At 42.2% G+C, this 18,032-nt stretch overlaps 1 protein-coding gene across 1 annotated transcript in view; it reads left to right on the plus strand.

Moving 5' to 3' along the window:
- Positions 1 to 18,032, plus strand: part of LOC115113159 (attractin-like protein 1) — a 312,747-nt gene that overhangs the window by 72,425 nt on the left and 222,290 nt on the right. Inside the window, exons 11-17 of the mRNA XM_029640467.2 lie at positions 3,154 to 3,238; positions 3,669 to 3,880; positions 10,533 to 10,651; positions 10,890 to 11,006; positions 11,172 to 11,304; positions 14,263 to 14,450; positions 15,811 to 16,024. Of these exons, the coding sequence (XP_029496327.2) occupies positions 3,154 to 3,238; positions 3,669 to 3,880; positions 10,533 to 10,651; positions 10,890 to 11,006; positions 11,172 to 11,304; positions 14,263 to 14,450; positions 15,811 to 16,024 (1,068 nt within the window). The remainder of the gene's footprint in view (positions 1 to 3,153; positions 3,239 to 3,668; positions 3,881 to 10,532; positions 10,652 to 10,889; positions 11,007 to 11,171; positions 11,305 to 14,262; positions 14,451 to 15,810; positions 16,025 to 18,032) is intronic.

An 18,032-nucleotide genomic window follows, 5' to 3' on the forward strand; every position in this document is an offset into this window, starting at 1 on the left:
ACTCCCAATGGATAAAAAGTCCAATGTCACTTTTATGATCCGAAAGCAACTGATTGTTTTATGTTCAAGGTGTTAGGCTAGACTGATGCTTGGCTTGGGGAATGTGGTCTAGACTCTTCACTCAAGCCCAGGCAAAACCAATCTCTGTGATTGGAACTCTGTTATATAGGCCAGTGTTTGGCCAGACATGGCCTCTTGGCGACCTGTCATTCATTATAGTCCCTGAGGACTGGGTTGTCACTGGACATTGTTGACTCATTTCATTACAGAGCCAAATTAACAATCTCCATTATCAGCCTCTTATAGAGAGAACAGGTTTGCGGAAGGCATTTTCTCTGTATTGCTTTTATAATAATGGAGCAATTTTTCTTATAAAACATGCCTGAACCTACTATAGACCAAAGCTATAGTGAAGGTTGCTTCTTACTCAAGTATTGCTGAAAGACATTGTAGCCTACTACAGTACATATGAGATGTGTCAACAGGTTTCTCTAGTTGAATGTGTTAAAAGTCTCATTTATTAGTTAATGGACTGATATGACTTCCTCTCGTCTCCGCTCGTCTCTCTGTGAGCTAATGAATTAGTTCCACCTGTGGAAGAGGCCTCACTCTACCGCTCCCTCTCTCTCACGCACGCTGAGAGACGCTTTTAAGCGCTAATTTGTTTTTGTTTTTCTCTGCTAACCTTGGAGGGGGAGAGCGTTATTAGCTTTTTGTGTTTTTCTTCTGCGAGAGATTTAATTCAGGTCGACACAGATGGCAGTTTTAATTTGCGTTTAACCCCCCCCCCCCTCATTACCCCATCTTCATACTTCTAATTAGATTTGGGGGAAATGAACTCTAATTAAAAATGTTTTGTCCCCACACCCCCTGAAAGGCAACTGGCAGCGCTGTCTTCAACAAGAGTGACCTGTTTATATTGGAGCTCCAGACAGTGTCTCTCAAAGCAGCCCCCGACCACAAAAACACATTTCATTAAGTTTGCCATTTGAATGAGTTTGATTTCCCCATCACTCTCGACTCTGGTGCAGATTTGGTCTGCTGATTCTCCTGTCATCTCCCCCGTTCTACGTGTACATTATTCATGGTTCCTCTGCCAATATCCTGGGAGGAAATGAAAAGGGGGACCGTTGTGATAAGTATCAGTGAGTTTCATTATAGAGAGTCATCTCCAGCCATCTCCAGTACACCTCAGGTGGTTGGAAGACCCAATGGGCTGTCTGTCAGTGCATGTCTGGGGTATGGATTCACTCTAGCTCCAGGCTTCAGGATAGGTAGTAGGCCTCAGATAGTGTTAACGTCAGGATTCCAATTTAACTACTGGTGGTCTGTCACAAAAACGTATTTTGGTCTGTCCCTTTAGCCACTGCATCACCTATGCACATCTCTATCTTATGCGACTATCAAAAAGTACCGTCGGTCTGACCAGCTGAGAGAGAGTGTTCGAATGATTGACGTTTAAATGTGATCACACCATGACCCTGTCAGAGAGCAACTTGGTCTTTCGGAAGTGATTACAGCGCCTTCTGATCTGGACTGGTGTTGTTGACTTGTCTTTCCCTTTAAACACGGTCCCAATTAGCCAAGCACTTGCGTGGTCGTTTGCAACCTGGCTGCACAATTAACTCCCAAGCACAGTTTATATTGGACAACTAATCTGGGTAAATGGCACATTTACATATTAATGCAATAGTGGACGTGTGGGTTGTAAAGCATCAGAAAGCTGTAAAATGAAATGCTAAAATACACGATCGTGATTGCTCTTAGAGCCATTACTCTGAACCACAGCCTAGAATCCCCAACAGACAAGATCAATGGATGGTTAAACTGGTTTGTGAAGTCATATTCAGAGGCAGCCACATAATAAACAATTCAAAGACATTATGTTAAGAGGTTGGCGTTTATACTCTCCGAGGATCCCACTAACAGCGAGGAAACTGAACGTTGTATCTCTCTCAATTTAACATGATTTGGCTCGTGATATTAACAAAGTGAAGAAATCGGCTTTGCCTACAATCATTTTCTCTCTGTTATTATTTGTTTGCTCTGTGCAGAATGGTAGATAATCACTGACAGACAAATTGTCTAGCTGTATTGTGGGCTGTGTTGTCAGAGCTGCTCCAGGTAGACTTGTTGTAGCCTACCCACGGATCAGTGCGGTACCTGACCGGGGTCCTAGGAGATTGGTAATCAAACTACCATTAAGGCTCTGTCTGCCCACCACCACCACCCCAGGATTGTCTAATAGCAGCTGCAGTGGATTCAACTTTAATTATGGTTATTTATGCAATCGTAAAAGGCATCTTTTCTAGCTGCAGTTAGTTGTTTACGATGGCCCTGTTTCAAGGGTATGGCCCCTAGTGCTCTGCTATGCTCACACACAGTGTTAATCACTGCTGGGCTTGACACACCCAGCCCTATAGGGGACCATGATATTCATACAGGCCATTCTCCACAGCCTCTGTTCAAAGGATTCTCATACGTGTTAATAATGTAGAGTTGACACTTCCATTGTAGATTATGTGTGTGTGTGCAACAGTGCAGACGTGGTGTGTGTGTGTGTGTGTGTACCCAGTCTCAGGTCTCACAGATATTCTGTCTCAGTGGCTCTGGTACTTACTGTATTCTGTGTTTCAATGTGTGCAGTAGGGTGGTATGGTACAGGCCTACTGAAATGAAATCCAAGCAGGAAAGGAACACAACTTTTCCCCCTCAATCTGGAGTCCAGAGGGTTGCCTGTCACAGTTGCTTGGGTGATAGTATGAGTATGGTGTGGAGGGAGAGTCGCAGTAAATAACCAGAACAGCTCATAGGGCAGAAGCCTATCTCCCTTTTCTGTAGCATGAGGCAGCTTGATGTACAAGTACAACCCCCTGGAAAGGATGCTAGTCTATTGTAGGTCCTTCACCCCAATCTTTCTGCTCTGCTTAGCACTGCTTCGCTGAGTGCTAAGCAGAGACACATTAGGACCCATTTTTACAGCCATTTTATGACTCACAACCTTCCAATCTCAGGGCGGACACTCTAACCACAAGGACACTGAGTTGGTCTAGAGTCGCAGTGGAGGTATCAATTTTGGGTATTGCGGTTGTTTGCTTGATACACGTTTCTACTGAAGCAAAAACGGATCATGTGCATGTTTGTTCTTTTCAGCTTGTGATGAATGGAAAGTCCTGCCCAGGCCAGATCTCCACCGGGATGTCAACCGCTTTGGCCACACCTCTGTTGTCAGCAATGGGTCAGTCACTCACATCCACTATATTGCCCCTCCGTTACTTTGTTTGTTTGTTTGTTTTATCTCACAGTTTCCTGACATCAGTTTCCTCAGTGTTACCTGGTAATGATGTGTACTCTGAGTATTTCCTGCGTTGTGTTCTCGGTAACACTTCATTTGGATAGTTCATCTGTAGATGCTCTACAGACTAGCAGTAACATTTCAACTATCTACTAACCCTAACCTTAACTCCTATCCTAACCCTAAACATAACCCTTGCCCTTGCCCTAACTCTAACCTTAACCCTTACCCTTATTCTTAGCCTAACGCAAACCCTTACCATGACCTTAACAAGCAGTTGCTTATCAACAGATTGTTTGTTGATGGTATGACCATTTGCAGAGCATCTATAGATGGATTATCAAAATAAAGTGTGGTCGTGTTCTCTCCCCAGGTCCATGTATGTGTTTGGAGGCTTCTCTGGTGTGCTGCTGAATGACGTGCTGGTCTACACCCCTCCCAGCTGCCAGGCCTTCGATGAGGAGCAGCGCTGTGCCAACGCTGGCCCTGGTATCCGCTGTGTCTGGTTTAGGGACCACTGTGTCCCTTGGGACACCGGCCATGCCAACGGCAGCGTGCCCGCTCCCTTCTGCCCACCACGCACCAGTACGTGTTGCATGACATTGCTCTGTATTCTGTATTCATAGGATACATGTGTTGACACATTTCTATCTGCATATTTGTCATGGGGGAGGGTCGGTTTCACTTCCCCCTCTGGTAGTTAGCTGACTAATGGATACATGTAGGGCTGTTGCGGTGACCGTATTACCGACACACCGGCGGTCACGAGTGATGAAGGCAGTCAAATGCCACGTGAACCTTTAGTCACGGTAATTAGGCGTCTCCAATCTCTGATGCTGCTGATGGTCATTAATAGTCTACCAAACTTGCTAACTGCCTGGTACTCAGCACTCTATTGTCCCTCTAATCACTCTGACATCAATGCAACAAAAAAATCTGCTGCCCCTGCTTCGGTACAGGTGCATGATAATGGTCCATTCTAAATCAAAACAAATTTCACACATGTATTATTTAGTATATGTAACGACAAGATTAAATCAAGAATAGTCTGATGGATGACAAAATTAACCTATCACTTGTGAATGATATATTATCTGTTGTGAATGATGCCCAGCATAAGAAAAAAATATAAAAATTATAAATCATATTCGCACACATCATGTAGTCTAGCCCATAGGCCTATATGTTTTAATAAGGTTTGTATCACAACTAAAGTGTCCAAATAACTTAAAATTAAGCACATAATCCGCTTTACAAGGGTTGTAGAGCCTAACTGACATACATAAGCAGCGCCTGTTTGGGGAAGATAATTTTCAAAATAAAAATGCACCTTTATAATAAAAGCATCACATGCATAATTGCATTTGTGGTCACTTTTGATAATGGTGTTTTCTGCTAATGAAACATTCACGCTTATAGCCTACTAACATGTGCGCATTGCTGCATTTATAATGTGAAGAAATAGCCTCATAGTTTATCAATATTTTAAGCTAAACATTCTTATTCTATTGGTATTCATTTGGGATCTATCGAATCCCAAAACTATCTTTGGAATATTTATTTCTCACACAGAATAGAATGTTGACCTTTGTACTATGGGGGATAGTAGATTGACATAGGCTAGTGCTTTTGCTGTTCTTTAGGCCTACTGATCTTGTTGGCTGACAAAAAAGTAAATGTGGACATTTCTTCCAATATCTTCAACATGCACCTCGGAATTGGATAAGGACACGCTCAGTTGCGTCTCTGATGTGTGGATCTTCACTTGTAGCCTGTGAGAAAGACCCGATCACGTGAAGGAGCACGCAGCACTCAGGGAGAAGGGCACAGCGGCCACTGGCCATAAAACGGCATGTTTTTTTTAAGGTGCATTATGGCCACACCAAGGGGATGTCGCCGTGAAATTCTAGGCATTATCGAGTGCTTGTCAAATTGTGAATGAGTGACTGATGTAGTGTGTACAGTTTGCGCACACACTTTCAAGCTACTTTTTTCAAATCATCATTAGTCGCATCATGTAGCCTTACAATGTATTAAAAATCAAAACATATAGCCCAACGTTTGTAGAACAACTAAAGTTACATTCATAACTCTAAATTAACCATATAGGAATACCTATTTCTTTGTTTCATGTGCGCACTCCCTCAAATTGTTTGGAGAAAATATTATTTATATTTTATTCAGCTTTGTTCAATTGTATTCTTCATACTATAAAATAATGCCATGGAATTTTAAGCAAATCTTGTCTGCTAAATGAACTAGTGTAGCCCACAGCCATTTGGCATAGCCAGATCAGGACCGAACATAAGGACAACTCAGAGTATGCTATTCTGTTCTTCTGAAATAGACATTTTCTTCATATCATGCTTCTTTAGACCTGTCTAAAATAAATTATGGATTTATTGTGAAGGTGTAGGCTACATTACATGGATTTATTACTTTTTCAAATGTAGATGTTCCGAAGGTCTGCATCAGTAGCTTGTAGGCTATTTGTGGAAGGCAGGAGATGCTAATTGTGTTTATGGTAATTAACGGTCAATTACCGTGAGACCCACAGTTATTTGCTTGACAATCACTGGCTGACAATTTTGTGAACCCCACAGCCCTAGATAAATGTTCTATAGTTGAGCCGTCCATGATGGAACCAATCCTCATTTCACATCAAACTCTCTTGTTCCTACCTGCCTCTTATACTGTGCTGTATGAATCATTACCCTTTTTGAGAGTAATAATAATTCTGATTCCTCGTAAGGCCTGTATACAAAGTGGTGGGAACAAAAGGTCAGGACCAACACAATTATCCCATTTGGAGGCAAATACAATTATGTTGGAAATACACTCACAAGGTTGCAGAAACACCTGTATTGTGTTTTAGAGTGTTATCAGAGGTGAATTGGACCGGTGATTAACTAATTAAATGACTAATTGATGACAGATTATCACACTGTTTATCCTCTGTCCTTCTCTATCCGTTCATTTGTCAGTGGCTGCTGGCATGAAGGGTATGAGTCGAAATTGGCTCCACAGGGCAAATAGAAATGAAAGGCATATTGAGCTAGACCCATCTACCTTTTTGTTTTCCTACTGAGAAGGTGGTGTTGCAGGTGGCATTTTCATGTCAACCCTGTTTTTTGTTTTTCTTGATTAAGTCAATGGCGCCGAAGGGGATGGCTGCCGTTTTACGGACTCCTAACCAACTGTACTATTTTGTTTGTTTTTTCACATTGTTTGTAACTCATTTTGTACATAATATTGCTGCTACCATCTCTTATGACCGAAAATAGCTTTTGGACATCAGAACAGCGATTACTCACCTCGAACTGGATAAAGATTATTTCTTTAATGAGTCCAATGCAAATGATATACTGCTTTGTCCGATCTACGATTAAGACTATCCTACCAATGGATGCTACGCTACAGGACTGTTTTGCTAGCACAGACTGGATGTGTTCTGGGATTCATCCAATGGCATTGAGGAGTATACCACCTCAGGTCACTTGCTTCACCATTAAGTGCATCCACGACATCATCCCCACAGTGACCGTACGTACATATCCCAACCAGAAGCCATGGATTACAGGCAACATCCGCACCGAGCTAAAGGCTCGAGCTGCCTCTTTCAAGGAGCAGGACGCTTATAAGAAATCCTGCTATGCCCTCAGACGAAACATCAAACAGGCAAAGCTTCAATACAGGACTAAGATTGAATCCTACTACACCGACTCTGATGCTCGTCGCTTGTGGCAGGGCTTGCAAACTATTGCGGACTACAAAGGGAAACCCAGCCACGAGCTGATGCGAGCCTACCAGACAAGCTAATGGCCTGTTATGCTTGCTTCGAGGCAAGCAACACTGAAGCATGTATAAGAGCACCAGCTGTTCCAGATGACTGCATGATCACGCTCTCCGTAGCCGACATGAGCAAGACCTTTAAACAGGTCAACATTCACAAAGCCGCAAGGCCAGATGGATTACCAGGATGTGTACTGAAAGCATGCGCGGACGAACTGGAAAGTGTCTTCACTGACATTCTCAACCTCTCTTTGGCCGAGTCTGTAATACCTACATGTTTCATAGTCCATGTTCCCAAGAAAGCAAACATAACCTGCCTAAATGATTACATCCCCGCCCCCCTGTCGGTAGCCATGATGTGCTTTGAAAGGCTTATTATGGCTCACATGAACACCGTGATGCCGGAAACCCTAGACCCTCTCCATTTATCATACCGCACCAATAGATCCACAGATGATGCAATCTCAATCGCACTCTACCATGCCCTTTCCCACCTGGACAAAAGGAACACCTATGTGAGAATGCTGTTCATTGACTTCAGCTCAGCGTACCCAGAAAGCTCATCACTAAGCTAAGGACACTTGGACTAAATACCTCCCTCTGCAACTGGATCCTGAAGGGCCGCCCCCAGGTGGTGAGTGTATGCAACATCTGCCACGCTGATGCACAACACGGGGGCCCCTCAGGGGGACGTGATTAGTCCCCTCCTGTACTCCCTGTTCACCCACAACTGTGTGGCCAAGCACGACTCCAACACTATCATTCAGTTTGCTGACAACAAATCAGTGTCAGCAAACTAGTAGGCCTGATCACCGACAACGATGAGACAGCCTATAGGGAGGAGGTCAGAGACCTGGCAGTGTGGTGCCAGGACAACAACCTCTCCCTTAATGTGAGCAAGACAAAGGAGCTTATCATGGACTATAGGAAAATGAGGGCCAAACAGGCCCCTATTAACATCGACGGGGCTGTAGTGGAGTGGGTTGTGAGTTTCAAGTTCTTTGCTGTCCACATCACCAACAAAGTATCATGGTCCAAACACACCAAGACAGTTGTGAAGATGGCACGACAACACCTTTCCCCCTCAGGAGACTGAAAAGATTTGGCATGGGTCCCCAGATCCTCAAAAAGTTTTATAGCTGCACCATCGAGAGCATCCTGACCAATTGCATCACCGCCTGGTATGGCAACTGCTCGGTTTCTGACCATAAGGCGCTACAGCGGGTAGTGCATACGGCCCAGTACATCACTGGGGCCAAGCTTCCTGCCATCCAGGACTTATATACTAGGAGGTGTCAGCAGAAGGCCCAAAAATTGTCAAAGACTCCAGTCACCCAAGTTGTAGACTGATCTCTCTGCTACCGCACGGCAAGTGGTACCGGAGCGCCAAGTCTAGGTCCAACAGCTTCTACCCCCAAGCCATAAGAATGGCCACCCGGACTATTTACATTAATAACCCCCCTTTGTTTTTACTCTGCTGCTACTCGCTGTTTATTATCTATACAAAGTCACTTTACCCCTAACTACAGTTGAAGTGGAAGTTTACATACACCTTAGACAAATACATTTAAACTCAGTTTTTCACAATTCCTGACATTTAATCCTAGTAAAAATTCCGTCTTAGGTCAGTTAGGATCTCCACATTATTTTAAGAATGTGAAATGTCAGAATAATAGTAGAGAGAATTATTTATTTCAGCTTTTATTTCTTTCATCACATCCCCAGTGGGTCAGAAGTTTACATCCACTCAAATAGAATTTGGTAGCATTTCCTTTAAATTGTTTAACTTGGGTCAAACATTTCGGTTAGCGTACCACAAGCTTCCCACAATAAGTTGGGTGAATTTTGGCCCATTCCTATTGACAGAGCTAGAGTAACTGAGTCAGGTTTAGTGGCCTCCTTGCACGCACGCACACACCTTTTCAGTTCTGCCCACACATTTTCTACGGGATTGAGGTCAGGGCGTTGTGATGGCCACTCCAATACCTTCACTTTTTTGTCCTTAAGCCATTTTGCCACAACTTTGGAAGTATGCTTGGGGTCGTTGTTCATTTGGAAGACCCATTTGGGACCAAGCTTTAAATTCCTGACTGATGTCTTGAGATGTTGCTTCAATATATCCACATAATTTTCTTTCCTTATGATGCCATCTATTTTGTGAAGTGCACCAGTCCCTCCTGCAGCAAAGCACCCCTACAACATGATGCTGCCACCCCTGTGCTTCATGTTTGGGATGGTTATCTTCGTCTTGCAAGCCTCCCCCTTTTTCCTCCAAACATAATGATGATCATTATGGCCAGCACAGTTCTATTTTTATTTCATCAGACCAGAGGACATTTCTCCAAAAAGTATGATCTTTGACCCAATGTGCAGTTGTAAACTTTAGTCTGGCTTTTTTATGGATGTTTTGGAGCATTGGCTTCTTCCTTGTTGAGCGGCCTTGTTTTACTGTGGATATAGATACTTTTGAATCTTTTTCCTCCAGCATCTTAACAAGGTCATTTGCTGTTGTTCTGAGATTGGTGCGAAAAGTGTGAATCAAAGTACGTCCATCTCTAGTAGACAGAATGCGTCTCCTTCCTGAGCGGTATGATGGCTATGTGGTCCCATTGTGTTCATACTTGTGTACTACTGTTTGTACAGATGAATATGGTACCTTCAGGAGTTTGGAAATTGCTCCCAAGAATGAATCAGACTTGTGGAGGTCTACAATTTTCTTTCTGAAGTCTTGGCTGATTTCTTTAGATTTTCCCATGATGTCAATTAAAGAGGCACTGAGTTTGAAGATCGGTCTTGAAATACATCCACAGGTACACCTCCAACTTACAGAAGCTTCTAAAGACATGACATCATTTTCTGGAATTTTCCAAGCTGTTTAAAGGCACAGTCAACAGAGTGTATGTAAACTTCTGACCCACTGGTTACCTTGACTAACCTGTACCCCCCACATATTGACTCGTTATTGTTATGTAATTTTCTTGTGTTACTTTTTGATTGTGTTTTTTTACATTAGTTTTTTATTTTGTAAATATTTTCTTGAACTGCATTGTTGGTTGAGGGCTTGTAAGTAAGCATTTCACGCTAAGGTCTACAGCTGTTGTATTCGGCGGATGTGACAAATACAATTTCATTTGATTGTGTCTCTTGACCTGCTGTTCTCCAGTATTGTTTCTCTCACTAGACTGATATTATGTACACAGAATCCTGATAGAGAGGACAATGTTGGACAATGTCTCTGGCATTCTCTGTTCTGCTACAGTTACTACTGATCCTGAACTTGACCTCTATTTTTGACTGGGTTCTCTACCTCTGTTCCCTTTATAAAACTGTCTGTGTCGAGTGTTCCGTTTTTCTTTTTTAAGCTGTTTTTTTTTAACCCCACCCCCAGATGGTGCAGACTAGACTAACTGTGTTCTGCTGTTAAACTGTGTCGTCCCCCATCCAGATAGTGAAGACGAGAGGTGCTTCAGGTTCTCTGACTGTGTCAGCTGCACTGCCAACACCAACGGCTGCCAGTGGTGTGAAGACAAGAAGTGCATCTCTACTTCCAGTAACTGCACTGTGGTGAGTCTGCCTACAGGGGGCAGTAGTGAGATAAAAGTCACAGCTAGGATCTTATTAGCTACAATTGTCAATTCATTACGTAGCATGAATAGTCAGGCAGCTTGAAGCTTGCCTTCTACTGAGTCACTACTTAACTCGTTGTTGTAGTGTACTAAGTCGCTATTATCTCACCTGCTTGGCTAGCAGTGTCAGTCAGCCTAATGCTTGGCCCTGCTGCCTCCTCTGTGTGTGTCTATAGCTGACCCTGGAACTTGCGCAGCAGCATAGAGGTCCTCTGTCCCTGGCCCCTCCCCCGTCCATGCTGTCTGAACAACAGCTCTCTGTGTGGAAGCAAGGGGCAAAGAGGATGGGGCATGTGGGTATTCCATACAGTTGCAGGGGCTTTTCTATTAATGCCAAACCATACTTTTCGGTTCTGCCAGTGCACAAATTTCAGATTTACATGACACCAATACTATGAAGTAAATTCACCATAATAATAACTATGTAGATGTTTGATGTTTGTACACTTTCTTTGCAGTCTGTAAAGAACTTTGTCAAATGCCATGTGAGAAATGAACATATCTGCAGCAAGCTGGTCAACTGTAAGAGCTGCTCCCTCAACCTCCACTGTCAATGGGAGCTTCAGCAACAGGCGTGCCATGCCATCCCTGGTGAGAAACACACACACACACACACACACACACACACACACACACACACACACACACACACACACACACACACACACACACACACACACACACACACACACACACACACACACACACACACAAACGTCTTCCAAAACCTCCAAACAAGCAAGAACTCTGCTTAGCTGACTACCTGTTTGATAGCTACAAGCAAGTTTGAATGCTTGGAGAACTTATGCTAATGTTTGATTCATTATCAACACTCTTGTAGCGTTTCCCCAGGGAAAACATGTTTTTCCCCTGTCTCTAAAGTGGATTTATTGCTCTCATTTTTCAAAGCTCCAGAAGGAGTTCAACACAAAAACACTCACAAACAAACACATACCCATGCACGCAGGCATAAGCAGATGTGTGTGTACACACACACACACACACACACACACACACACACACACACACACACACACACACACACACACACACGTCTACATACCTCCAAATACAGTACATCCACAAATACACTCTCCTCTCCAGAGTGGTGACGGGATGTAGGCCAATTATAATTGTTTACTTGATGTTATGAAAATGGAGCCTCAGCTGACTCACAAATGAGAACCCAGTAAGTACAGTGCCTTCAGAAAGTATTCACACCCCTTTACTTTTTCCACATTTTGTTGTGTAACAATTTGAGATTGAAATTAATTTAATTGTCTTTTTGTTTTGTCAACGATCTACACAAAATATTAGTAAAAAAAATATTGAAAAAAAACCCCCACTAATATATTTGTATTTATTTTATTTCACCTTTATTTAACCAGGTTGGCAAGTTGAGAATAAGTTCTCATTTACAACAGCGACACATACAACAGAGTTACACATGGAGTAAAACAAACATACAGTCAATAATACAATGTGAACAAATGAGGTGAGATAAGGGAGGTAAAGTAAAAAATAAAAAGCCAGCGTGGCGAAGTAAATACAATACAGCAAGTAAAACACTGGACAAGATAAGATACAGTGTATCTTGATGAAGTATTTAACCCCCTGAGTCAATACATGTTAGAATCACCTTTGGCAGAGATTACAGCTCTGAGTCTTTCTGGATAAGTCTCTAAGAGCTTTGTACAACTGGATTATACAATATTTGCACATCATTATTTTTAAATGTTTTCAAGCTCTGTCAAATTGGTTGTTTATTATTGCTAGACAGACATTTTCAAGTCTTGCCATAGATCTTCAAGCCGATTTAAGTCCAAATTGTAACTATGCCACTCAGGAACATTCATTGTCGTCTTGGTAAGCAACTCCAGTGTATATTTGGCCTTGTGTTTTAGGTTATTGTCCTGCTGAAAGGTGCATTTGTCTCCCAGTGTATATTTGGCCTTGTGTTTTAGGTTATTGTCCTGCTGAAAGGTGCATTTGTCTCCCAGTGTATATTTGGCCTTGTGTTTTAGGTTATTGTCCTGCTGAAAGGTGCATTTGTCTCCCAGTGTATATTTGGCCTTGTGTTTTAGGTTATTGTCCTGCTGAAAGGTGCATTTGTCTCCCAGTGTATATTTGGCCTTGTGTTTTAGGTTATTGTCCTGCTGAAAGGTGCATTTGTCTCCCAGTGTATATTTGGCCTTGTGTTTTAGGTTATTGTCCTGCTGAAAGGTGCATTTGTCTCCCAGTGTATAATGGAAAGCAGACAGAACCAGGTTTGACTAAAACCAAATCAAAATTGTGTTGAAATTATAATGGATCTATGTTCATACAGTTTATTGACTGTCCAGCTGGCTAATAATCCCTAGACAGTTAGGGACCATAGACATTCCCAAAACTATGAATGGAGGACACATTTTTTCAATTTTGACAGCAAGGAAATATAACACATTTTCAGTGTGGCCCTCCGGACCTCATTGAAGACCGAATGCGGCCTCCGGGGCACAATGTGTTTGACACCCCTGTTCTAAAGACTTTAACTCTAGCCATGTGTTCATGTCAGTACTGCTCTGGTTGGACATCTTTTCAGCAGCCTTTTATGCTTGAAAAAAAGGGTTTCTTTCTTAGTCTGACGAAAATAATTTGATGGTGGTAACCATTATCCAACTTTGATTGTAATCAGCGCAAGTCCCCAAAATAAGCAGAGAAATTCCTGAGATGAAACTGGAGTTGTTTCTCCCTTATTCTCTGCAATTTGTTGCTTATTAACTAAGGTCTCGTCCCTCATCTGTGTAGTTTTTCCCACTGTTTGATGTGTCTGTCAGTCAGAGCACAACTGTATACTTGTGCTTGACAAACACTTACTTGTGTATTCAATCAGGGTGGCCGATGCGAGCTTCTTTGATGCATAATCCATCATTTTCAATCTATATCTCAACTGATTGACTGACTGTTCTTCAATTCACACCATGAGGTCAGGGCCGTTCTGAGCGAGATTTGGTTTGGTGGCTCTCCACCTCATGGGCAAAACAGCGCTAAAGTTATTTTCCTGAAATTGTACACATTTTGCCATGAGGCATAGAGAAAATGTTGCAGTTTTAAAACACATTACAATTCTACTCATTTTTCCATGGGGCGAAGAAAAATATGTGCCGTTTTAAAGAGAATTTTCTGCAATTCTACACATTTACAATGAAATATGCCATGTTCATATGATATCCGAGTGAGAGTGACTAACACAATCAATCAGAAAAACTGCTGATGCACTACCACATTTTTTGTTAGTTAGAATGTGTTTTACTATTCTAATTCTGAACAGTAAGTTGAGATGCCGACTGAGTTCCTAATTTTTTACAATTTTTTATAAGATATTTGTCAATCGACTGCTTTTATATTAGCGACATACTTGCTTATGTGTGAGAAGTGAGATGCATATCAAATGTAGTTGAGATCCTTGAGGGGTGTTGAGTCTTCCAGTTGTGTGAAGTCTGTTCACCATCCAATTGTGTGGCCCAACACAGTCAGAAGCCTGGGTCTAAATTACTGTTCTCTCCACAGCTCAGCTCTGTGGGGAAGGCTGGCATCATGTTGGGGAGGCTTGCCTCAGGATTAACTCCAGCAGGGAGAGCTATGACAATGCCCAGCACTACTGTAAGAACCTGGATGGGAACATAGCCTCCCTCACCACCGCCAAGCAGGTGGACTTTGTACTGGACGAGCTGCAGAAGTACCAGCTACAAGAGAAGGTAAGGGAAACGCCTCTGTTTAAAATAGTGTGTTGTTTTAAACATTGTACTTTATCAAGGACTATCATATGGAATGTACTTTTCCATGTCGAAGGCCTGAGGAATGGCCATGCCAGACCTCATGAAACTTACCCCATGATAATCTGAAACCAAACATGTTGAACACATGTTGAAGTCTTAGCTTATTTAATGCTGAATCAGCCCACATCTGATCCAGTGTTTACATGTACATCTAGACTAGATTTCCATGATCCCAACCAAACTTATATTTGTTTTCTCAAGAGTCACACTCCCTGTTTATATCCCCACCACACATGCTGACTTTTCCAGTGATTGCGCTGTCAGGAGGATATGCAGGAGCAAATATTTGACTGGTATTTGACTGGTGCCGTTTATTTAAAAAATCGAGCAAGACTATCTCTCGCTATGGTTTTGGGGTGGAGTGTTTAAGCAGCTTCTGTTTGTTCTTTGAAGATGAACACTATTCTTAATAATAAAGCTCACCTTGGTTGTTTTAGGATGCAGAGGCAACAGTTTTCCCTCCTCTCAGCTTTTTTTCTGACAGTTATTTGGAAGTAGCTGATGCTCTCATTGGCTACAATAATCAGTTTGCTTTTTCCCCCAAGAAATTGATTATTTTCCATCCCAGTTGCGGCCTGTAATAGGAATTTTGAATTAAAGTGCATTTTAGTGTGCAGCAACACGTTTTTCAGGACTTGAATCACGGCAGTCTCCTTCGATTACTCAAATGTTATGCTCTCATAAATTTTTACTGTGTGATAGATCATAGCCGGTGTTAGCTGGCTAATTAACAATTTATTACAGGTAAAACTTTTGAGACATTATTGCCCATTTAAGAAATAACTCAAACACACAGACATTTTTAAAAGTCTAAATAAATACCTTAGTTTAATGACTCTGGCCTGCCTTGGTTTTATGGATTGGTGTTGGCTATAAGTCTGAGGTCGAGAACTTTCACTGTAATTATAGCAATTTTCCCAACGGTTTGATTTAAGATTTCACATAATCATTGCATGAATCAAATATGTATGATTTATGTTGAGAAAGGAATAACATGTTTTCATACTCTTAGTGTCCCTCAACATACTATGGAGAATTAGAGAGAATTCTTATCTTAGATTTCAGGATCTCTCTCTCTCTCTCTCTCTCTCTCTCTCTCTCTCTCTCTCTCCTTCTCTCTCTCTCCTTCTCTCTCTCTCTCTCTCTCTCTCTCTCTCTCTCTCTCTCTCTCTCTCTCTCTCTCTTCTTTTTCATCTCTCTCTCTCTCTTCATTATTTCATCTCTCTCTCTCTCTCCATTCTTTCATCTCTCTCTCTCTCTCTCCCTCTCTGTCCTGTAGAAGTTAGCACCGTGGGTGGGCCTAAGGAAGATCAACATCTCGTACTGGGGCTGGGAGGACATGTCTCCCTTCACCAACTCCTCTCTGCAGTGGCTGCCCGGGGAGCCCAGTGACTCAGGCTTCTGTGCTTACCTGGAGAGGGTAGAGGTGGCAGGGCTCAAGGCCAACCCCTGCACCGCCACAACTGATGGACTCATCTGTGAAAAACCAGTCGGTGAGAGAGGGACTGGGAGAAAGAGGGATAGGGAGGGAGGGAAAGGGAAGGAGAGCTGATGAATAATGAAGGTGATTGTGATTGAATAATAGAGACTAATTCTCAAAGGCACCTGTAACCCTTGTGAATTCCATGAGGCCTCCCTTGAACATGATTATCAAATCAAATTGTATTTGTCACATACACATGGTTAGCAGATGTTAATGCGAGTGTAGCGAAATGCTTGTGCTTCTAGTTCCGACAATGCAGTAATAACCAATAAGTAATCTAACCTAACAATTCCACAACTACTACCTTATACACACACAAGTGTAAAGGGATAAAGAATATGTACATAAAGATATATGAATGAGTGATGTACAGAACAGCAAAGGCAAGATGCAGTAGATGGTATCGAGTACAGTATATACATATGAGATGAATAATGTGGGGTATGTAAACATAAGTGGCATAGTTTAAAGTGGCTAGCGATACATGTATTACATAAAGATGGCAAGATGCAGTAGATGATATAGAGTACAGTATATACATATGAGATGAGTAATGTAGGGTATATTATATTACGAGGCATTGTTTAAAGTGGCTAGTGATACATTTTTTACATCAATTTCCATTATTAAAGTGAGCTGGATTTGAGTCAGTATGTTGGCAGCAGCCAGTCAATGTTAGTGGTGGCTGTTTAACAGTCTGATGGCCTTGAGATAGAAGCTGTCTTTCAGTCTCTGGGTCCCTGCTTTAATGCACCTGTACCGACCTCGCCTTCTGGATGATAGCGGTGTGAACAGGCAGTGGCTCGGGTGGTTGTTGTCCTTGATGATCTTTATGGCCTTCCTGTGACATCAGGTGGTGTAGGTGTCCTGGAGGGCAGGTAGTTTGCCCCTGGTGATGCGTTGTGCAGACCTCACTACCCTCTGGAGAGCCTTACGGTTGTGGGTGGAGCAGTTGCCATACCAAGCGGTGATACAGCCCGACAGGATGCTCTCATTATTCTAAAGCTCAATCAGGCACTTCTGAATTATAGAGAAAAGTTTACAATCATCATCATCATCATTGACAAGGAGCAAAATTCACTTGAGAATTTAAAAGGGGACAGAGTGTTAGTGGAGAGATATTGTTTTAGGAAGCCTGGAGTGTTTGACAGCAGTGGTGTAAAGTACTTAAGTACAAATACTTTAAAGTACTACTTAAGTCGTTTTTTGGGGTATCTGTACTTTACTTTACTATTTATATTTTTGACAACTTTTACTTCACTACATTCCTAAAGAAAATATGTACGTTTTACTCCATACATTTTACTTGACAATCAAAAGTACTCGTTACATTTCAAATGTTTAGCAGGACAGGAAAATGGTCCAATTCACACACTTATTAAGAGAACATCCCTGGTCATCCCTATTGCCTCTCATCTGGCTAACTCACTAAACACAAATGCTTTGTTTGTAAATGATGTCTGAGTGTTGGAGTGTGCTATCCATACATTTTAAAACAAGAAAACTGTGCCGTCTGGTTTGCTTAATATAAGGAATGTGAAAAGATGTATACTTTTACTTTTGATACTTAATTATATTTAAAACCAAATACTGTACTTTTATACTTTTACTCAAGTAGTATTTCACTGGGTGGCTTTCACTTTTACTTGAATCATTTTCTATTACTTTTACTCAAGTATTATAATTGGTTACTCTTTCCACCACTGTTTGACAGTGGCTGACCTTCCTTCCCATCATGGCCCCTCAGTGACCGACTGTCCCTCTCACGCATTCAAGGAAACTGGAAACACGAGCAGGCCCGTCTGACTCACTGTCTTATTTTGTCCGCTTTTAGCCGCACTGAACCATGCTTGGACTCATTTAGGAGCCCAGAATAGCTGGGGAGCCGAAGAAAATGAGGCCTCAAATGTGCAGTTTTGGCCGCCGTACTTCCCATAGCGTGACTTTGCACTGACAGAGAGTGGAAATGGGTAACCAAAGACATCCTGCTGTTTCTTATTACTTTTCTGCTTCCTCCA

The sequence above is a fragment of the Oncorhynchus nerka genome, linkage group LG28 (genome assembly GCF_034236695.1).
Source record: "Oncorhynchus nerka isolate Pitt River linkage group LG28, Oner_Uvic_2.0, whole genome shotgun sequence".
In the NCBI taxonomy this organism is placed as follows: domain Eukaryota; kingdom Metazoa; phylum Chordata; class Actinopteri; order Salmoniformes; family Salmonidae; genus Oncorhynchus; species Oncorhynchus nerka.